Source organism: Citrus clementina, unplaced genomic scaffold (assembly GCF_000493195.1).
Source record: "Citrus clementina cultivar Clemenules unplaced genomic scaffold, Citrus_clementina_v1.0 scaffold_6, whole genome shotgun sequence".
Lineage (NCBI taxonomy): Eukaryota > Viridiplantae > Streptophyta > Magnoliopsida > Sapindales > Rutaceae > Citrus > Citrus x clementina.
In genome coordinates, this window is record NW_006262139.1 from 17,321,989 (window position 1) to 17,344,992 (window position 23,004).

The 23,004-nt window shown below is 33.2% G+C and overlaps 3 protein-coding genes across 7 annotated transcripts; 1 reads left to right on the forward strand and 2 right to left on the reverse strand.

Annotated features, from left to right (window-relative positions):
- Nucleotides 1–1,750: 1,750 nt before the first annotated feature.
- Nucleotides 1,751–5,566, reverse strand: LOC18038578 (alanine--glyoxylate aminotransferase 2 homolog 3, mitochondrial). 2 transcript variants are annotated; one of them, XM_006429475.2, is made up of 9 exons: nt 5,225–5,566; nt 4,802–5,032; nt 4,183–4,353; nt 3,228–3,371; nt 2,964–3,143; nt 2,503–2,728; nt 2,278–2,391; nt 2,108–2,194; nt 1,751–2,028 (listed from the first exon to the last, which is right to left on the reverse strand). In XM_006429475.2, the coding sequence occupies exons 1-9, from the start codon at nt 5,468–5,470 to the stop codon at nt 1,985–1,987; spliced, it is 1,443 nt and encodes a 480-aa protein (XP_006429538.1). In that variant the 5' UTR covers nt 5,471–5,566; the 3' UTR covers nt 1,751–1,984. The 2 variants fall into 2 exon arrangements, with proteins under 2 accessions (XP_006429538.1, XP_024037610.1); XM_024181842.1 differs by having other exon boundaries at nt 4,802–5,081; nt 5,225–5,454.
- A 2,885-nt stretch (nt 5,567–8,451) lies between these two features.
- LOC18038579 lies at nt 8,452–12,170 on the reverse strand. Of its 3 annotated transcripts, XM_006429476.2 has the most exons (5): nt 11,659–12,170; nt 10,880–11,455; nt 10,153–10,497; nt 9,643–9,941; nt 8,452–8,580 (listed from the first exon to the last, which is right to left on the reverse strand). In XM_006429476.2, the coding sequence occupies exons 1-4, from the start codon at nt 11,839–11,841 to the stop codon at nt 9,666–9,668; spliced, it is 1,380 nt and encodes a 459-aa protein (XP_006429539.2). In that variant the 5' UTR covers nt 11,842–12,170; the 3' UTR covers nt 8,452–8,580; nt 9,643–9,665. The 3 variants fall into 3 exon arrangements, with proteins under 3 accessions (XP_006429539.2, XP_024038565.1, XP_024038564.1); XM_024182797.1 differs by lacking the exon at nt 8,452–8,580 and having other exon boundaries at nt 9,485–9,941; nt 10,880–11,452; XM_024182796.1 differs by lacking the exon at nt 8,452–8,580 and having other exon boundaries at nt 9,485–9,941.
- Nucleotides 12,171–14,758: 2,588 nt separating this feature from the next.
- LOC18039281 (putative receptor protein kinase ZmPK1) lies at nt 14,759–16,924 on the forward strand. Of its 2 annotated transcripts, XR_002904919.1 has the most exons (3): nt 14,759–15,325; nt 15,422–16,461; nt 16,882–16,924. XR_002904919.1 is itself a non-coding variant. In XM_024182296.1 (2 exons), exons 1-2 carry the CDS (start codon nt 14,894–14,896, stop codon nt 16,409–16,411), a joined length of 1,422 nt encoding a protein of 473 aa, XP_024038064.1. In that variant the 5' UTR covers nt 14,759–14,893; the 3' UTR covers nt 16,412–16,584. The 2 variants fall into 2 exon arrangements, 1 of the variants encoding a protein (XP_024038064.1); XM_024182296.1 differs by lacking the exon at nt 16,882–16,924 and having other exon boundaries at nt 15,422–16,584.
- Nucleotides 16,925–23,004: the final 6,080 nt, after the last annotated feature.

Genomic DNA, 23,004 nt, shown 5'->3' on the forward strand with positions numbered 1-23,004 from the left:
GTTTAAGCCATTCGTAAGTTAATACGAGATAGGTATCAGAACATAAGTCCTATTTGGAATTAAGATGTTATAACTTTTAAGATATAATTCTTATATAAAAAAAATTATTATTGTAAAATAAAAATTAATGGTATGTTGTAAGTATAAATTTTAAATAATAATTTTTGACAAAATTATTAAAAATATACTAAAATATTTATTATACAAGCGAAAAATCGTATCAACATATCTTTCAAATTACAGCAGCTGACATTTACTAAATTTTTTAGTACTGTAACTTTTAAATTACAACTGATCAATTTCAATATTAAATGCACCCATAGTTTTCAACTTTCTAATCAATTGAAACTGTTGAAACAATGTCTATTGAAACAAGCCGAATAGTGCACCACACACACACACTCACACAAATGAGTAAAAATTTCCTCAACCAATTCATACGCAAACACCGGTTAATAACAGCTCAAAATTAAACTCGATCATACAACCAATGAACCAAACACTGACCTCCTCTGGTAACATTTTAATATTAATGCCAAAGGCAAAATAAACTATTAGAATGACGGCAAAAAAATATAGATTCATGTTCTGAGACCCCGTATCCCAACAATGGATTCAATTAACAATAAAAACTGATAGTAGGAGTACTCTATAGACTATATTAAACTAATTATTGACATTCATATAATCACATTTTCGGTCAGTAATATCCCAGTCATCCTGCAAAAGTTCCTACAGGCAAATGCAAATCCAATTTTGTTAACAAATTAATTACTTCTTGAAAAAACTTTGCCGCATTTCACTATCTGCAGCCAATTATTTCCATCCCAGTGTTTTCAACAAATTGTGTGACAAACTGAAAATAAAAAGTACTTTGAGTAAAAACAAGACAGCAAATTCACCGTACGAACTTTCTCGCCAAAATATGAATTATGTGATGCATGTTTGACTAATTTACCTTCTTTCCTCATGATTCCCTTTGGGAAAATTATGCTCTAGATATTATAGTTTATTGACGTGAGCAAAGATAATTCTATGAAGAGGATAATAAATAAGAGAATCGCTTTATAGATTAAAAATTTCAAGTGTTAATGGCTTAGGAAAGGAATGAGTTAAATGAGAGGGACGTTATCGTTGCCAATAACTACACAGATTTACTTTATTTTTCTTTTAAACAATAAAAATTATGCTTCTTTTTTCATTATAGTTGAAATAAAGATGAGTACGATCGATCCTACATTTATGAAAGGATTTGTCTGACATAGTAATCCTTTTCAAGACAAATGAACCAAGTGATTATAGATTAGAGTTCATAAAATTAATAAACTAAATGATTGGAGATTAGAAAGCTGTAGCCTTTTGGCTTTGAATCCGGCAGTCGAGATTCAGGCTCCAAAGAACTCTTGAAAACACACAAAGGATTTAATTAAAAGGATTACATGTTATATTCATTCATATGGCTACCAGCACAAAATATTTTTGTATATAGTTTTGTTCGATCCGATAGATTTTCTTAGGAAGGCTTGCCAGAAGTTTGAGAGCTGAAAAATCCCCTCATGGTCAGGTAGCTTGACCACATCATTTTACGCAAACTTTTAAGGAAAGCGAGTTTGCCCATTTTATTAACTTCCGAATATACGCTTTCATGTGCTAATCTCATAGTGCTCTCTTTCCATCCCAATATTCTCAACCAAATGTAGAAGAAATATAGAGTTCAACAAGGGAGGAGGAAAAGAGAATGATCGGACGCTAATTCAAGAGACATAATGTTCCAAAGCTAATTTAAGTGAAATCCAAGAGAGTTTGACAGCGAGAGACAACGAGTTGTTGACTCATCGCTTTTTAGTATCATGGCAGCAAATTATTCAAGCAGTGGCCTATATGTATTAATACTTCACTCACAACAGACATTAACTAATACAGTTTTCATTTAGACTAAGTTGCGAATGATCGGATACACTTTTTCATCCACACGTGGGAGGCTTCACATCTTCGACAGTGAGTAGTCCATAACATCTACAAGGTAATCTGAAACCAAAAAGACACGTGATATATTCACATTGTACAGTAAATGATACACGCAACAAAATGGGTATAAAAGACCTACCAGCATCTTCTTTTGTGAAGCAAAGAGGAGGAGTAATTCTGAAAACGTTTCCATAGAATCCACCTTTGCCGACCAATACTCCCATTTCTACAACAAAAGAGGTCTCGTTGTAGCGAGAAGCTTAAAGCAATATCACTAGATCAATACTGAGAGAAGAATAAAGCACATACCTTTCATTTTGTCCATTATATACAGAGTTTCAGTTTTAGCAGGTGTTTTCAATTGGCGATCAGTGACAAATTCAACTCCAAGCAAAAATCCCCTTCCCCTCACATCTCCAATTACTGCAGAGACCAAACACAATCAGCAGCCATAAAGTAAAATAGATGCAAATTTGCAATGTACAAGAGAATGCTGAATGCAGGAAAGTATTAAGGGTGACAAACAAAACATACTTCCATATTTATCCTTGAGTGCAGTTAGTTTTTCTTTCAAATAGGATCCGACAACATGTGCATTATTCTGAAGCTTATCTTTCTGGATCACTTTCAAAACAGCGTGCCCTGCAGCTGTACATACAGGATTCCCACCAAAGGTGTTGAAGTAATTGCGGCGAGTCAAGACCTCTGCAATCTCTGGAGTAGTTACTACTGCACCAAGGGGGATGCCATTTCCAATGCCCTGATCATACCATAAAGGAGAATAATTCAATGCATAAGAAACAGATTCTAGTAGCACGGTAAGACAGAACGGCATAGTGCTTAATAATGGTTAATGGATAATCTGTGTATATTACAATTTCAACTTTGAGCCAAAATCTAAAAATTACAAACATAACTTAGGTGATATGATGGTTTTTGCAAGGGAGAGTGAAGTTTCCGGGGCACATTCAGACAAAAAGATAAGAGAAACCAACCTTTGCCATTGTCACAATGTCAGGAACAACACCATGGGCCTCAAATCCCCAGAAATGGCTCCCTGTTCGGGCAAATCCAGCCTGAACCTCATCAGCTATACAAAGGCCTCCCGCTTTCTTAATGCTTTTATAAACCGCAGGCAGGTAACCTGGGGCCAACTCTATAATGCCACCCACTCCCTGTCAAAAGTGAAAACATCTTACCCTGTAAGAATGCATAGCTATATTTTCCTAATTCTAATCAACAATTTATATGTTGATTACCTGAATAGATTCAGAAAGGAAACCAGCAACATGCCCAGAAGTTCCAAAGTCAATGAGATCTTGAACATCTTTAGCATACATTTCGCCATCTGCACCAAACACTCCTCTGTATGGGTCGGGGTTCAAGGCATGATGAACGCCAGTCTGTTGTCCAAACCAGAGATGAGAATAGCAGGTGATCACGTCTCATGTTAATGACGATCACATTAAAATGTACAAAGAGCTATGACCACTACATAATCGTATTTTAGTTACAGATGTATTTATAGAAAAAATTTCTACCAGGTTATACATGTCCTATATAAACAAACTTCCATAACAAAGCTAAATTTTGCCTATTTTCTTATGAGTGTGCACCATGGTTGATTGATACATAAGAACAAACACATGATACGCCTTTCTTCAAAAAGTTGCTCTTACTTCACTTGTTTCACTATTTTGTTCCTAGAATGCTCAATTGTGGTTGCCCTGATTAAAATATGTGGGCCTTGTCTGTAGCCAAGGATGGGCTGTGATATGTCCTTCTTATCGCAATGTGAACACAAATCGGTGATAACTGACAAGAAAAAGTAAAGGCAGAAGATTTTTCTGTTTATGATAAGATATCATGCATGCATCATTATGATTTATTAGCATTATTATCTAATATTTTAGGCTTCAAAATTAGGCAAGTTGAGTCTAGTGGCCAAACTGATGAACCTAGTTTGGTAAATTTCAATAATCGTAGACCAAAGCTAATAGCAAGGATCCAAAAAATTGCAAGGATCCCTAATAATTCACCAGCAGCAAGACATTCCCATTAAAGCAAGGCAATGGGTCATAATCATCTACCTAACATACTATTTTAATCCTCATCCAATTCAATAATGATTATCCGTAAAAGTTAAGCGCCCAAGATTTCGGACTTTTACAGGCAAAGACTAGTTATTGAATTTTAGTTATTTTTGTAAGGTACCTGAACAACGTTAAATTTCCAGTTGGACTGAGCAGTGGCGCCCATAGTTCCAGCTGCGTTTCCATGATAGGCGTTTCTCAGTGATATTATATCATTGCATCCAGTATATAATCTTGCCATCATTATCGCCAACTCATTCGCTTCCGTTCCCGAATTTGTAAAGAAAACCACCTACATAAACACAATAAATCAAGAATTCTAAATTTCTAGAATTTTCATGTGCTGAGTGATGCCTATCATTTTCAAAATTTCAAGAACCACTTTTGAAATTCCTTAGAAGCGAATTTTTTTTTTTTTTAAACTCTAGAACAATGAAATATATGATCAGATAATTAACAAAATTTTATATTTTTACAGCTCTTGATGCTTGCAGAAGTAACTTAGTTAAGTAAGCTTATGTAAGCGCAAGGATAAACCATTAACTGCGGGCACACATCGGTGGGACCACATAGCTTCACTGTGGGACACGTGTCTGTGAAATTAGCGGTAATCTTTAACGTGCAGGTAAGATGACAAAAAAACAAAAAAAAACGAAAATAAAAGAAAAAAAATCATAGAAGAGACGTGAACATTTGATCAGCGATGAGAGAGAGAGAGAGAGAGAGAGAGAGAGACGGACCTTAAGATTGCCAGGCATTTTGGAGGCTAACGCCTCGGCGAAATCAGCGATTGCATGGTTGAGATAAAGCACAGTGGAGTGTTGTATGCGCTTGATTTGGTTGACGATTGAGTCGACCACATAAGGATGGCAGTGTCCGCAACAGACCGTAGCAATCCCTCCGAAGGCGTCCAGGTATCTACGGCCGTTTTCGTCGAACAAATACTGCATCTTCCCATCCACCACGTTCAGCTGCCACAACTCACGCACACACACACACAAGAACGCAGATGCTTCAGATCTAACGGCGTCAAATTTAACGCAATCGTCCGTTAATATATCATTAAATAATTACTAATCATAATCCAATTAAAACGTTAAACTCATGCTTTTAATATTAAAAAACAAAAAGGACAATTATTAATCAAGATTACGTGGACTCACGGGTTTGCTGTACAAGTGGAACAATGAAGGGCTGAGAAAAGTCTTGCGTTTGGCGAGGATCTCATCGGCGGACGGACCGTCGTAGGGAGGGGGAGAATAATCGAACGGGGGCATTCTCGGGAGAAAAGTTTCATGTTCGTTCAGAGATGATTCTTCCTTCTGTGCTAGCTGAGAGAAGAAGCAGCGCTGCGGCAGACGGAGAGAATTTGTTTCCGATAAAACCCTTCGGGCTGCGAATCTCTGCATTTTCTCTGCCAGTAAAAGATTCCGAAAATGCGGGAGTCAGTATTATGCGTCTTGTTGTTTATGCGGGTTTAGTTATGGTGCGAGCTGGAGACGCTGAGATGGGGGAATTCTTTTAAATAGGCGGGGGAGTCAATGACGTGCCGCATCGCATGTGCTTAATTGGTTTGTTGGCATACGTGTTGTTGAGATTACGACAAAATATAATTATCTTCTAAAATTACAGAAAATTTATTTCCAATGATATTTTAGAAAATTACTTATTTGAGATTGTGTAATCTATTTTTTTCCTAGTCGGGGGTAAAAGTTTGCAAGAAAATCATTTAAATGCCACCAATTATTCAAATCCTAATAAAATTTAAAGAGCATAAAATGGTTATGAAATAGTTCTATTTACGCATATTAAGAAAATAATAGGAAAAAAAAAAGATAGTGCTCTTTTAACACTCAAGGCTTTTCAATATATTTCATGATGCAGCACTATTTGACAATTATATTTTTTAATAAAATTATTTAATTGTGACTGATTTGCATGAAGTAATCTATTTTTTTTTTTTCCTTTTGCTGTCCAAAAAATTAGAAACTTATCATTGAGGTGTGCTAAGATTTAAAAGGAAAGTAATGCAAATGCTACCTTTTACGAAAAATTAAAAAAATATTTATAATTTGAAATAATGTGATTTAATGATTTGTGAGCTGTAACAAAATCTCTACTTAGGTGTAAATATAAGGCATTTATTTTCGCTTAATTTTCTTTTAATTCACGGATAATTAGTGCATTTTAGTGAGACACACGTTACAAAATAATAAATACACGAAAAATGATTGCTTAGAATCTGATTCGAGGACCCTATCTTTGACTGAAATGTCTGTGTTTAAATTACTGTTACTGGATGCGCAAGCGACACGAATTTCACGTGCAAACTGTGATTCAATGTTTGCAGGAACACACCTAATGGTCGTGTTTTCTAATTTCACCTTTTTATAAGACGATTCGGCACGCACCAAGGTAGAAAATTAAACTAATTAAAAAAAAAAAGACAATTAGGTGCGTTTTCTATTTTTTTTTTCTTTTTATAAAAAGATTCGGCACGCACCAAGGTCAGTAGAAAAAGAAAATTAGTATAAAAAAAAAAGAAAGAAAAAGACGCCTCCGCCCTCGTGGATGGTTTCAATTTAAAGTTTGAGTCATCGTCAAATTATTTTGTCCAAGGCAAAGTGGCCATCGGTTGATTGCAGTTTTTTTTTGGTTATTGGACTGAGAGCAAATAATATAAATTTTGTTCATTTTCACAAACGCCCTTTTGTACTTGTGCATATATTTTTACTGGCTATTTCACAGCTATGCACTATTGTTGTTGTATGTAATCAAATTTACATGTTAAAACATACCAATAAGATGAATCTCATCATGCTCTCTCTCTCTCTCTCTCTCTCTCTCTCTCTCTCTCTCATGCTGCAATTTAACAATCTTTCTGTCATTTAAACTAAGGTTTTATTTTGTAATATGGAGTTGATGAGGTGTTAAAGCTGCAACCACTATACCATAGAATTAGTTTATGTTTAGAAGTTAGAATTAAGTATAAGATTGTACTAAATTTTGGGACAAAATATTAATCCCATGTTTGCATGTTCATTTTGGATTAGACTAATGGACTAAGGGTGTGTTTGGGAGCGAAGTGCTGTAGTTTTTAAGCCGCGGCTACTGTGGAGTAAAAGGTATAGCTGCGGAATAGAAGTTGGGAAAAAAATTTTACTAAACTACCAAAATTCAGCTACAAGTGTTACCAAACATATTAGTAGCTGGACTTTGGCAGCCCAACTATCTCACCACACTCCCAAATGGATTCTCAATTCAAATTCTAATCTTAAATTCATTGGACTAGTCATTCTAATTTTCATGTGGGTTTAGTTAGGATTGGATAATAAGAAACAAAAATGTTTGTCTATTTATGATATCTTTTATAATTTATTACACTATTTTAATGTATAACTTAAAAGTATTTATTTATTTATTGTTATTAATTAAGTAATTTATATTTTATTATTAATGATTTAATTAAAATTTATTAATTAATTTATTACTTGAATAGTTTTATTTATTTTATTTACTGAAATAATATATCTCATATGAAATAACCTATAATTTAAATATTTTACATTTATTTACTATAATTATGACTACCCAGTAACTAATTGAAATGTATATATAATTTTCTTATTAGTTTTGTTTTTAATTAATTATAATATTTATTATTAAAAATATCTATAAATAGTTGATATTTAAATTCAAATATTAACTTAAATATTACATAACTTCATTTAAATTCAATTTAACATATTCCAATCCGATATTTTACCAAACATACGTCAACAACATATGTAATCTAATTCAGTACAATCCAATCCTACATGACAAACATAGCCTTAAATTTTTAGTAGTGAAATCAAAGTTGATAATGTTAATTAAATATGACTCAAAGATAATAATTGAAAAAATAATGGACTTGTTACTTCGCCAACACAATCATACGATAAAGTCACCCTAACTTCTAAATGCCCTGCTGGATAATAATTATAGGGTAGCTTAAAATATTTCCCAGAAGACATAATTCCGATAATATTGCATAACTTTTTTCCTTCTCTTTTGGGCAATACTGGTTCTAACACTTGTAAGCAAATGGTAGTTCGGGCTATCAATATTACAAAAGGTTTAACCTAATTGCAAAGAGATAGATCAATGGGTCTTTAGTCCAATGGAAAAACACTCGCTCATACAACGTGCGTGAGTATCCTTCGAATATTAGAAAGGATTAAATCTAAGTAATATTATGTAAAATTTAATGTAAATTAATTCAAGTAATAGTCTGATTATAAATATTAATAATAATTTCATATAATATAAATTGTAACATGAACAATAATCTCTTATAATTCAAAAAATTGCTAAGAGACATAAATTCCTTAGTGCTAGTAATGTAAGCTTGCACCACATATTTGCTCATTTGTTGGTGTCACCTCTCCCTAAAAGCTAAATTATTATGCCGAAAAAACAACCCTGATGGCCTATCAACAATTGCTCAATTTCCTTGTCAAATTACTGGAGTGGAAACCTACAAAAATGGCACCAAAATTAGATAGTGCGTACATTATCCATTCGGATTAAATTTTGACACATCCAATGCAATCATGCTCTTGAGCGTTCCAAAAAAGTTTATCAAAAGTTTGGAGAATGAACCTGGCATAAAATATTGGATCTATGCTTCATCTAAATGAATCTAACCATCTTGTTAGAGTTATTAAACTCTGTTTTAGTGCTGGCTACACAACAGCAATTAAATTGTTCAAGAACTATAATAATCAAATGAAAAGTGACCCTGATCGAGGATGTAGACATTGTTTAGTGTATTGATAGCAATAACCCAATTAAATAAGTTATAAAAATCGCAACTCAAACTGTCACAAACTATGCTTGCTGCTATGATTTTCACATTCCTTGGTCTCTATCATGCGCTCGTAACTCTCTATAATAGTTGATGAATATTTGTGGCAGCCCATGTGAAGGACAAGCTTCCAATAATATGCAACAATAATTTAATCAAATAAGAGTTGCAAACTCTTTACAAAAGCAACAAGCTAAGATAAAGATTGACAGAACAATAATGGAGTAATTAATCAAGTATGGACGAGAAGGGTGAGCAAATTGATGGATTAGATAATCTATTCAAGCAATTAATAATAATTTTGATGATGCTGTGTATGCGTACACCAACCACACAATAATTGTACTGTAGTGAGAGAGTATCTTATCTAGCTCTACTGATACGATTCATACGTGACATTATTAGGACTTTCATAGATTATCTTGGTGCCTAACTTGTCAAGAAAGGCAAAGATAATCATGATTATCAAGCTGTAGGCATCTACTAGCTAAATAAATAGCTAACCATCAAAATGAGCTTCCATCGGAGACATCAGTGACATTAATACAGTTTTGTTAAGAAGAACAGGATCTATTCTTCCATTGGATGAAATAATATGATGAGCAACCAATGTGATAAATTCTCATAGGACCCGAAATTTCTAGTTACAAATCATAAATACAATTCACTAAATAACAATATGAAGGCTAAACTTTGTTGATGCTGTACATTCAAATAAATGAAATTCTATACCTGTGTTGACGCTAGATGATTTTTCAGTATTGTCTAAAGGTTAGATTTAGGCGGCCAGGACGAAGCATAGTGTTTTCTAGTAGAGCTCCAGGAGCTGAGTTGGGGTTGATGGATGACACTCCATGAAATACATGTCTAGACTCCCCACCAAATATTAGTACATCTCCTGATTCTAGTAGTACTTTCTCTGCCTTGTTCGCATCCCTCTCATCTCCATAAAGGAATTCTGCTGAGTCGCCTACACTGAAGGATACAACAGGTAACCCCTTCTTGAGACTGTATCTGCTTTCGTCACGGTCCTACATACGAAGAAGTCAAAATGATAAGAAAAAATTATCTTGAGTTTAAACACCATTCATTAAATATTGGAAGCAGGGAGACTTGTGCTCACAGTAGTCCGAACTCTGTAAACATTTGTATTACATCTTCTTAAAGTGGTTCAGAAGTCAAAAACAAATTGCACTATTGCAGATAGAGCCGTAGAGGAACATAATATGGTTAGCTACAGACCTGGTGAAGACCAAGTCGCCCACTGGTATTGTAGAAGTTAACAATGCATATGTCTGGAGACAATGCAGGAAGTATGTCTTCCACGTTGCTTACTTTGGAATCCATTTTGATAAGCGCATGTGCTTCAGACATTGATCTTTGAACCAACTGCTTAAATTCACAAGGAATAACAGACGGCTCACAACCGTCAACCTGCCGCTTTTTGCCATATTTTCTTGTCTGAGGATCCCAATCAAGCCCCAGGCACATCATGCGCAAACGAAGTTTTGCTCCATCATTGTATCCAGGTTGATAAAACCCACCAGGGCCATTGCCGAGTTCTTGACAAGTTCTCACTATTAGAATCTGTAACATCCAATTGGGACAAAGATTTAACACATAACAAGAAGCAAATATAAAAAAAAAAAAAAAAAAAAATCACAGAACTAAATGCAAAACTTTTGGCGCACAAACAAAGTGCTAAAATTAGCACACACAGTAAAAAATAGGACTATTAAAGGGCAATGGTATCTAGCATTAGAAATGTACACTGTTAGTTTGTTGCATTCAATAGCAATAATAGTGTCAATGATAAAACAATATTTATATAATTTGGTTGATTTTCAAAATTGAAAGATCGAACCAATAACATACTAACAGAGTTGAGTTACTGGATACAATGAAATTCAATTCAATACATTATCAAAACTGTACAAGGTCTCATTGAGGGTAAAGCACCAAGATTCACCTGTTCACGAATTGTAAGGTAATGTTTCAGAAGAACCATTCCAGGCCTCAGAATTCCTTCCCTAGTCCAATCCACAATCTGTCTGCACTCATTTTCTTTTTCCATTCTGAAATTTCTCCTCCTCGACAAGCAGATATCAAATGGTCCATCATTGTGCAAACGATGAGAAGAATCCCACTTCTTGGCATCTGACTCATGTTTGAAGTAGTTTCGCTTAGATGGCGATGCATTAGCATGTGCATGCTTCATCTCCTTGTTCCATAAAGGAGCAGAAGGAGAAGAGTCGTCATGCTGGCTCACATAATTTGAAGGAGGTGAGTCCTCAAGCTGCGTTGAAACAATAATGTCTGTCTTTTGCCCTGGTCCCAAATCAATCCTTGTTTTCATCTTATCGATGTGTCCACCCTTAGAACTAGAAACAAGATTCACATCCAGAGGGGGAAAATCCTCATTGGAAAAGGAAGGGGAAGCAGATTGGTGCACTTTCCACTTCGACATCCGACTTCTATTACGGCCATTTTTACCTCTACTGCTGTAAAATTCATTGCCAGATAGTCCATTACCATCCACATGCTGCTAAAAAGCATTGACAGGAAATTATTCATTCAAACTGAACCACAGCTAGAATCTAAGCAGAATCATAATAGTTACACACTACAATAGTAGTCCTATATTATAACAGTTAGTTAGTAGATTAAAAACGACGACGTATAAATGCCAAACAAACCCTAAATGTGGGAAAAAAAAACTGGAAGAACTGGATAGAAAGAAAAACACACAGAATCAGAAAGCAAACGAGCTGACGCGTTGCTGCCACTTGGGGTGGTTTCCACTTTTCCGTTTTGGCCGGTGCTCATAACTGCCAGAGAAAGAAACCGAAGATGATTATGGCGGGAAACACGCTTGGCCAATATCAATGATAAGCGGCAGAGATTGGCTTCAGTTGTACCGTGCAAGAACATTTTTATGTGATTAAAATGGTTTACGGTTAACTAGATAATTGATAGGGTTTCGGTTACGAGGAAGAGTTAAGTGAACGCTCGTTCGTCAAGCTATGGTTACTGCATTGAATTTGAAGCTCGTCGTTTCAGCTCAGCGAGGCCTGGGGAAGCCGAAGGGACAGACAATGATGAAGTGATTGAATTAAAACGACACCGCCTTTTGAAGTCAAAGGTCGGAGACTTTATTCATTTCAGATTTTGGACCATCCTTAGGCCCAGCTGATTTTATTTTTCGATTGTTGGGCTTCTTACCTTAACGGCTCAGCGTTAAACACCAATCTTATTTATTTATTTATGTATTTTGGAGAAAATAGGATGAAAAAAGTGATAGAAGATCTTTAAAAAAAAAAACTCAAAGGTGAGACTGATATAGTAAAGCTCCAATTTCAAAACCTATCTCTATATCATGAAAGAGAAATAATTTATGAACTTTGTATTTCTCTCCCAATTAACACAATAATACAGTGAATGAGCTTTCGGTTGTGGGCACTATAAAATTGTTTATGTAAAAGGTGAGCTGTGTGATTCAACACCAAATCTTTGATTTGTTTTCAAAATTTCATGTCAATCGATTATTTCTACAGATGGTTTGAGAAGATAAATGACTAAACACTTTTGTTGTCAATGCCAACTGTGGTGCATTATTATCATTTATCACGGTTGGTCAAGTTTAAACCTCCCAATTAAATTGAATTTAATTTTGTAACATGGTATTGTCGAGACCGATGTAGCCGAACGTGCCCTACATTTCTTTCGGTTTAGCCCATTTCCATTATTGGGTCTAGGACCATAACGAAGGCGTGGCCTAGAATAAATTAAAATTAAAAAAAAAAAGAAATTATCACTGCACCACTTTTTTTTTTGTCTTATCTTTATCCAACTATTAAAAAATTCTAACATGCTCTTTGTACCACTTTTTTTTTTAATTTGTATCAATTAATCATTTTTTAACTAACACCGTTAAATAATTTAAATGAAATGATAATTTTACCCCTAAATAAATTAAAAGACTATTTTATTTTACAAAAATTTTAAAAAATAAGAAAATTATAATTATAAAAATACCCCTAAATTTAATAAAAAATAAATCCCAAACAAAGGTGCTCAGTTGATTTTTATTTAATTTAGATTTTGCAAAATTTTAATAATTATTTTTATTAAAAATTTTAATTTTGCAAAATTTTAATAAAAATAACTGAATTTATTTATTAAAAATTATAATTTTGTAAAATTTTATTAAAATAACTGAATTTATTTATTAAAAAAATAAATCCCAAAATTTTAATAATTTAGGAGATTTTTATTAAATCCTAAAATTTCAGCTGATTTTTATTTAATTTAGATTTTGTAAAATTTTAATAATTATTTTTATTAAAAAATTATAATTTTGCAAAATTTTAATAAAAATGACTAAATTTATTTATAAAAAATTATAATTTTGAAAAATTTTATTGAAATAACTGAATTTATTTATTAAAAATAAATCCCAAAATTTTAATAATTTAGGGGATTTTTATTAAATCCCAAAATTTTGTAATTATTTTTATAATTATAATTTTTATTTAGATTTTTATTAAAAATAAAAATTTTAATTTTGGGATTTATTTTTTATTAAACTTAGGGGTATTTTATAATTATAATTTTCTTATTTTTCATAGTTTTTGTAAAATAAAATGGTATTTTAATTTATTTAGGGATAAAATTATCATTTCATTTAAATTATTTAACAGTGTTAGTTAAAAAATAGTTAGTTGATACAAATAAAAAAAAATGGTGCAGAGAATATGTTAGAATTTTTTAATAGTTGGATGAATATAAGATAAAAAAGAGGTGGTGCAGTAATAATTTAAAAAAAACAATTGAAAATGGTAGCTCATGTGCTGACGTGGCATATAATGCGTCAGCAAAGGGTAAAGCACTGTCAGCAATACCAAGAATTACACGTGTCTTATGAAAAGGATACACGTGGCAGACAAGGAGCAAAACATTCATAATCCCACTCAAAAGAACGCCTGCTTGCTTGCTACCCACTCGCAAAAAGCAGCACTCAATTGATCCCAACAAAGAAGATGTTGGTGGGGGCCACAGGAAAATACAATCGATTACCACATACATGTGTGCTTGATAGTGTATACATCTTTTTCTTTGTAAATTTCATGAAAAATTTAAGGAAATATTTTCTTTTTTTATGTGAGCAAAAGTTTAATTTTAAATCTCTCATGTGATCTTAAAAAAAAACCATAAATAAATAATATCCACAAAATAAAATAAAAATTATCTAATTGAGATAGGTTCTAACACTAAATTTAACCAATCGTAATTAAATATATCAAAATATTATTCTAAAGAATTGTTTACGCAATCAATTTAAAGACGATTGATCATTAAAATATTGAGTTTATTTCTTATAACAAAAAAAAAATAAAAAAAAAATCTTTTAAATAAAACATACTAGTCACTCACTACATTAGTAAATATTCTATCATAAATCACAACATTTTTAAAACTTAGACTTACAAATCGACATGTAATATTCATTAAATACTTTTTTAATGAATAATTTTTTTTTGCTCAAAAAAATTCATTAAAAAAATATTTTAAACATTTAACAAATATTTTCAAAAAAAGTTTAACAAAAGACATTTTACGTTAAAAAAATTAAAATCATCATCTTTTGCTGGTGGATAATTAAATTATTCCCATTTAAAGTGTAGTAGTGCACCACTAAAACACCATTCACATGGACAGGCTGTGTACACTGTAAAATAAGCTTATAGTACGTTACTTTTTTGTACTAATTCTAGTAAACAAAACAAAATTAACATGATAACAAGCATGAGTAACCCCACTACATGAATGGCATTTGTTGAGACAAAAATCAAAGCTCAAAGCCTTTTTGAGAGTTGGGGTGGGATTAGGAAAGTACTAAACAAAAAATATTCTACATTTCTGTAACACTCATGTCAAACTTTTCCTCCACTTTCCTTCCATCAATTACAGTCAGAAAAACCTAATGACACCCAAAAACAAACCCAATTTTCAGAAACAACCAAGTTTTGTACCAAACTATTTGTTTGGTTTTGTCGTTTTTGTTATGTTCTCAAATGGGTTTTGCAATTCGGATATCCAAAAGGGATATAAGCTAACGCTTGCTGTTCCTGCTGAGTATAGTCTTGGGTTCATTGGGAGAGCTTTTTTGATTGAGACTGGCCAAATTGCACCAAATTTTAGAGCTGCAGTGAGTATTGAAGCTGTTAATGGGAAATTTTCATGTTCGTTGGAAGTGCTTCTTGGAGACGTTAAGGTTTGGAATTCAGGGCATTATTCAAGATTCTATGTGTCAGAAAAATGTGTTCTTGAATTGACCAAAGATGGAGATTTACAGCTAAAGGGTCCAAATGATCGAGTCGGGTGGCTGTCAGGAACTTCTCGACAAGGTGTCGAGGTAATAAAAAAGGAAAAAAAAAAAGGAACAAGATTAACTCATTTTAGGTGCTAATAAGCTGTATAAATGATTAAATATGTGTCTCTTTTTGTGCAGAGATTGCAGATACTGAGAACGGGCAATTTAGTTCTCGTCGACGTCGTGAACAGAGTTAAGTGGCAGAGTTTCAATTTCCCGACGGATGTAATGCTTTGGGGACAGAGGCTGAATGTTGCCACTCGCTTGACTTCGTTCCCCGGAAACTCAACTGAATTTTACTCATTTGAAATTCAACGTTACAGGATTGCTCTGTTTCTTCACTCTGGTAAGTTGAATTATTCTTACTGGGAATTTAAGCCTTCAAAGAACCGTAACATCTCTTTCATTGCATTGGGTTCAAATGGGCTAGGTCTGTTCAATGATAAAGGCAAGAAAATTGCTCAAATTTATTCACAAAGATTGCAACCCTTGAGGTTCTTATCGTTGGGGAACAGAACAGGCAATTTGGCGTTGTATCATTACTCAGCTAACGACAGAAATTTTCAGGCATCATTTCAAGCAATTAACAAAACATGTGACCTTCCATTGGGCTGTAAGCCTTGTGAAATATGTACATTCACTAATTCTTGTTCATGTATTGGACTATTAACAAAGAAAGAAAAAGATAAATCTGATTGCGGCTGCGGCGAAATTGCCGTAGGGCTTTGTGGGAGAAACCGGGTGGAGATGCTTGAATTAGAGGGTGTTGGGAGTGTGCTTAGAGATGGTCCCAAAATGGTTAATGTGAGCAAGGAAGAATGTGCAAGCATGTGCATAAGTGACTGTAAATGTGTGGGTGTGCTCTATTCTTCAGCTGAATTAGAGTGCTTTGTTTATGGAGTGGTAATGGGCGTTAAGCAAGTTGAAAAGAGGAGTGGGTTGATTTATATGGTGAAGGTTGCAAAGGGGACACAGAGAGGTCGCGGCAAGAGAAATTTGAAAAAATGGGTTTTGATTTTGGTGGGAGTTGTTGATGGTTTGATTATTGTGCTTGTTTTTGGTGGCCTTGCTTATTATTTGATACGAAGGAGAAGAAAGAAGTCATTGGCTTGTGACAATAGCAGCTGACAGCAAGTGAATTTTGTTGAGTTTTGGTTTTGCAGATTCGGAAACAAATAGTAATTCTTTTTTTCTTTTTCTTTTTTTAAACTTGTCCATAGTGACAATATACCCCATAGTTTTTGGTTGGTTTTACAGGCTCATGTTCAAAGAAAAAGAGTTGTGCATGCAATTCAAATACTCGCAAGACTGAATGGTTATGTTCTAAAAATTTTTTAGTTCAAGCCATGACTCGAACTTTAAATAAACTTAATCTGAGCAGGCAGCATTCAGTCAAATGAAAATAAAGATGATTGAGCTCAGATGCACAATGTTTCGCCCAAGCGGCGATAACGAAAATTGAAACGTGCAATGTTCAATTCTTGCGCAAGCTTCGTCGTACGGCCAATTAAAAGCCCATTCAATATACACTACTGATGTTTGATTAAACTTTTCTGCGATGTGGGACACGCCAACTCATTTGTTTTATGTTTTTGCAGGACTCTTAAAAACCCTTGAAACAACAGGACTCAAAGTGAAAGTGGGAAGAAAAATTATAATTACATTAGTCTACTAAGTACTACTACTAGTAATTCTCAGAACTCAGAAGCAGGAACCAAAGAAACAAAGTAAAAAATTTGCCAGAAATATCATTCAATCACAGAGTTAGAGTCAATTCTTTTCGGCTCTTCAGTAATTGCTGGCGTTTAATCGTCAAAAGCATCAGCAGTAAAGAATAAACACAACTCTTTGTTTTATTTGTTTTCTTGGTGCTTGGGGATATAAAATCATACGAAAATTTGTCCCTGAATCAGAATTTTTAATAATTTTGAAGGTTATGTGTATGTCTATATATATATAAATGTTTCAATCGGGATATTTAAATTGCGGGAATGTCCGGAAAATACATAAACCGTGCGGTTTAAACACTTAAAGTTGTAAGCCTTTAAAATTCTACAGTTTTAAAGATTTTCTGAATTTTTTCAGTACTTTAAGACTCCAGACCAGAAAACTATATATATATATATATATATATATTAATTTATTTATCAAAAAGGGAAAAATGTATTTTCTATGCTGAGACTTAGTTGAGCGGGATGGCAATGGGCCTCTGACAGTTAGCTTTCTCGCTTCACATGGAACAAGTGAACCCTTTGTTCTATGGGCTGCCGTTTCAATAAGAAGCCCGTTTTTTTTTCAATGTTTCTAAATCACACTGAGAAAGAAAGAAAATGAGTAGTGAGCTTCATTATTAGGTACAATGATTTGGGCAATATAGATTCAAAGAACGCAATAACAGAGTTTTGTATTTCTAATTAATGATCATACCGCTGTGATTTAATTATTAGGTTTGTGATGTTATATAAACGATCGACTTATTGAACCGAATAACAATTGGTTTAAAGATTGTATGATTGGTTAATTAAGAGATATATCACATAACATATCTCCTAAACCTTGCACAATTAAAACCCATCTATGAAGAAACATGCACTTGCAATTGGATTAGGTTACCTTCCTAACCTTTTAAAAAACCTCTAAAACATATATTTTTTTTTATTGGAAATGAATGAATAAGATTTAACTTTTTTATTTCTTTTATTTATCAACTACAAATCACTATTTAAATTTTTAACGACAAAAAAATCCTGATCTTTTACAATTTTCATGGGGATTATTGTACAATATATTGTTGACCATTATACCATGCACAAGAATAGGTAGTATTTGAAAAATTCACTTTTCTAATGAGTAATATCTTAAAAATAAGGGCCAAACTAAAGGACCGTAAACTACAATCTTTAATAAACCACATTGAATTGAAGTGTGTAATATTTTCGTATTTTAATTAAGTCCTTATTTTATTAAATGAGGGATCCCTCGTTCTAATCAGAAAGCTATATTCTTGAGGATCCTAACTCGGCTGCATGCATGCCAACTGGTGTTCCAATGTATGTATTGCAAATACTTCAAACGAAACAATGTTCCAATCGATAATGATTTTAATTTGTTCACAATTCGGTGCCCTGTCGTCTCACACACAGTATTTGATGTATCACACGAGCTAATTAATTCATTATTGTACATTGTATCATGATCTTGAAGATCAGCTGGCCAGCAGAAGTCATCGATCGATCTTTTCTGATTATAACTCAAAGAGCAAGAAATGACTCATTCTGCTATTTTGTGGGGGATTGAATTAATAGCTAAGTAGCTAGCTAGTAGCTGTCCTACGAATGAATAATATACGTGATCCTTGATAAAATTTTAGATCCTAGGGCTATGATCATTCAGTTTGGTTGTTTTTCAAACTCATGTATTGGATTTGATTTGCCGAGCATCCCACTTGTGAGGAAATCAGACATAGACATTTAATGGCAAAATCTGCTCTATGCATCGATCAATTTCTTTCTCTTCATGATGATACACATTAAACCGTACGCGTTTTCGATCAAATTGTTATCTTTCGAAGCCAAAACACAGCCCGTGAACTTTAATATTGTCACAAAGTCTCACGTCACAACAGATTTATGTTTGTTTGTTGTCATTCACTCATCAAAGACCCCACAAAATATGCCAAAAGGCTTTGATTATTGATAACCATTTATAGGCATACAATTGCTTGCGAAGGTATGTATACAATAAATTAACTGCTAAGATTTTTTTTAATACTAATTAATGTTGGGTCTATGCCGAAGAATTTCAAAAATTTTTTTTTTTTGGTTAAGTGATTTCTTTATTATGATATCAAAACCTAGATTTCATGTTCAAACTCTCACATGCACACTTTGTATATCAATTAACTTCATGATAGGGTTATTCGTATGTGAACTGTAAACTTCAATTAATGTATGTGGACAGATATAGAGCTGTCAAGAATTGTGAAGCTTGATTGAGACTTGAGAACACGGCTTTGCTCGTTTGATTGCAGCTAACTTTTATTTTTATTTTTAATGCTTTACTCGCTAGGTTGATGTGAGCCCTTACCCTACGCCACTTTCACAATGGAAAGTGACCTGCTTAAATTAACTCATCATATTTTGCAAATAGAGAGCTGCATCAAGGCCTTTGAAAACTTTTTCACTTTTCAAGTACTTCAAGATATATGTTTTCATCATCAAAACTTGAATGTTTTCTTTTATGATGTTTACCCAATGATCCATTCCAAAACCTAAAAGTTAAAAGTTCATTGATATGTATGTAGCTAATACGTGTAAGCGATATGCAACTCATGCCATAATTTAATTTAAATATTGCAGCTCTTTGGTGTGTGAAGAGTTAAAGAATATTACATCAACATATAAAACTTGATATGCAAACAAAGAGACTGTGGAGTTTGAATACGTCCCTTCACTGATCACGTGATATGAGTTATAATAGAGTAGGGAAAATGTCAAAACCCCCAGAACCCATCAAACTCCCGTGCCGTTAAAAAATAATTAAATGATACTGTGGAGTTTCGACTTTTTTTTTTTCAATCTTTTATTGTTTTACTCTGGATGTACTGATGTGCCGAACCCTAAATCAAATTATCAAATGATAGTTAGACCCATGAAAGTAAACATTTGATCGATCACACTAAGCTTCTCTCTGATGATCTAAGTCGACATGTCATTTAAGAGAACGTTGGTAGCTAGGGGTTAATTCTAATTGTTTCCGAACATCTGCATATGGTCGCTTATTCTATAGCATTGTCTCTCAATATATACCAGCGTCTCGAACTTCAAGGTACGGGAATCTCATTTGCCAGAAAAGCAGGTTCAGAAAATAAAAGGTTTTGTCACGAGACCCTTTTCCAAATTTGCACTATTTGTTCATTTGCTGCAATATCCGTATTGTCTGATTGGACATTCAATCATGCATTCTCTTCTCTTCACTCTTCTGTATTTTTTGATCAGGAAAAAAATGGCTTACAGATCAGCAATGCACCAACATTCTAACAATTTGCATCTCGTTATTTATTTTTTTATGCGACACACACAGTAAGGACAATTATGGTGCATCGAGTTTAATTAATTATTCTAAATCATACTCCCTTATTGCCTTGCAACATATGCCGTCAGCTACATATTATTAAACCAACTTTTCTCAGATCGTGGGAGAGGAGAACCATCAAATCGTAGAAGAATAATTGCCACAAACTCTCGCTTGTTGCAGTGGCTGACAAGTTGTCTCTTTTAATTTTTTGTCATAGAAGCATCTTAAGGTTCACGAATTTTCGGTAAAAGAATAGGAAGATTTACGCTTTCTTCCTATAATTTTCGTTTCTTATCAGATATTCTCTTGCAATTTTAATAATAGCTCGTTATTTTCACGATATCAAAATTTTAATGAAAAAATTATTATTTTGTCACTAGAAAGTTTTTTAGTTTTGACATTACCGGTGCGTTTGGGATTGAAATTGGGCAGTTGTAGCTTAAAAGCTACAGTACTAAAGTGTTTGGTAAACACTAACTGCTGTAATTTGGAAGCTATGTTTATATGATTTTTCACTTATATAATGAAAAATCTATTATATTTTAAATAATTTTATCAAAATTATTATTTAAAATTTACATTTACTATATATTATTAACTTTTATTTCATAATTATAATTTTTTTCCACAGTAGCTGTAACTTAAAAGTTACAGTACCTCAATTCCAAACTCACCCTACAAAACTGTAGGGGAGTAAATGGTAAAAATTCTGAAAGGAATATGAACTTTTTAATTTCTTTTCAATTTTTGAGATTTTTTCCAATAAAGATAAATATAGCTGAAGTTAATAAATCATGTTTATTATGAATTACATATTTGGAAGATAAATTACTGATTTATAATGATCGATATTGAATCTTCTTTAAATAGGCATTGGAGCCATTTGAATAATAAGAGAGTAGACCTATATTGCCTTTGTATTTGTTAAGGACCAGACAAAAAGGCTAACATATATGTGATAAAGGGTGTTAAGAGAATAATTTTTCATCAGCTGGGAAATGATATTGGGCTCAATATTTATGTTTTGAGGCAACCTTTTAACTCACGAGCCATCTTTTGATTATAACTTAACTAGGCTTATGGGTTTCCTTATGCTATTATAGCAATAAAAAATTCCACAATACCAAATATTACCAACCCATTTCTGATCATCATATTAGCGGTCAAACTGTCAAAGTGATTATTCACAATTTTATCTTTGTATTTCTTTTAGTTTTCATTATTTTTGTAAAGACAATTGAAAAAGGAGGGGGAAGGTGATTGAGAAGAATGTGAGGGACGAGATAGTTCAATTTAAAATTTTTTAATCAGGAGATTTCGTTCAAAAAAGCTGAAGAAATAGCAATTCTAAGTCCTATCAAACAGGGATAGTTTGGTTAAGAAAATGAGAAAACAATGTAAATTAAACGTCTTGCTCTCAAGTTTCAACTGATAAAATGTTGCATTAAAATGACCCCATTATACAGTGAAAAAGTTTCTTTGACAAACGGATGATAAATATATTTCCCGCTACAATCCTTTGATATGTGACTGGAACTAAATTTCATTTTGACACGAAAATATAGCAAATATCATTGCCCTTATACTATACATATATGAAAATCATTCAACGGCCATTATCGAATACGTATGTGAAAGATAAATCCCTGATTATGATAACTGATTTCTTATTTTTATGTTGTTGGATCTTTTGTATAAACTATGTTCTTTATTGCTGTCACATCCTAAATACGTAATTTCCTCTTTTCTCGTATGATTTGGTTGAATCAAATTCTAGAGTTACGATGAATATACAGAAGAAATGGTCAATATTTAGAAAACATAATTAATGGTTTTGATTATTTATTCATTTATATGTCCTAACGGTCACGATTCTTAATAATCTTGGTATGCATGTTATGATGACCCTGATTAAGTTACCTAAAACAAATTTCATAATTTCTCTTTTATTTGTATATGATTACGCACGGCTTTATGTTGATAAGCTCAAAGTCACCCTCAATTGACAAAATATTGAAGATTATCCAATTTCGCAGGTAATTCGTGTCCAATTTTTCAACATATTCATCGAGCCAAATAGTAAATAGACTAAAATCCCTTCGAGGAAAAAAACAAATTAATTACATCAACTTCACTGCAACCATGCTCAGCACTTAATCATTACACCTATCAAGAAAGAGAGAGAACACGTGTTGCTGATTATTCTTCAAATAATAGTCCTTCTGCATGATGCGATTAGAAATAATTCATTTGATGGGGGCCATCTCTTCCGGCTTGCAAAAGTAGGAAGAAAAGTTCTGATTATCACCAGAACCAGACCAGAAGTTTGTGCATGGCACGACTTTGATGTGGAATTTCATCACAACGTTGAACATTCAAGAAACAACTATTAGTTGTAATCTCAAGATTTTGATTGTAAATTAAAAAATTACAATACGTTAACATGAAGAAATATAAGAAATTATAGGGGAGATTCATAGCTCCTAGACTCCTGTACAAAACCCTACCGAGCAAATTGGAACTAGGGCAACAGACAAGATTGGAGCAGTTTATGTAAGTGGCGGATTGTTTTGTTGTGATGATTAAAGCGCACACATGTGAATAGCGTACACAGTACTGATGATTTGTTTGTGTGGAATGGAGAC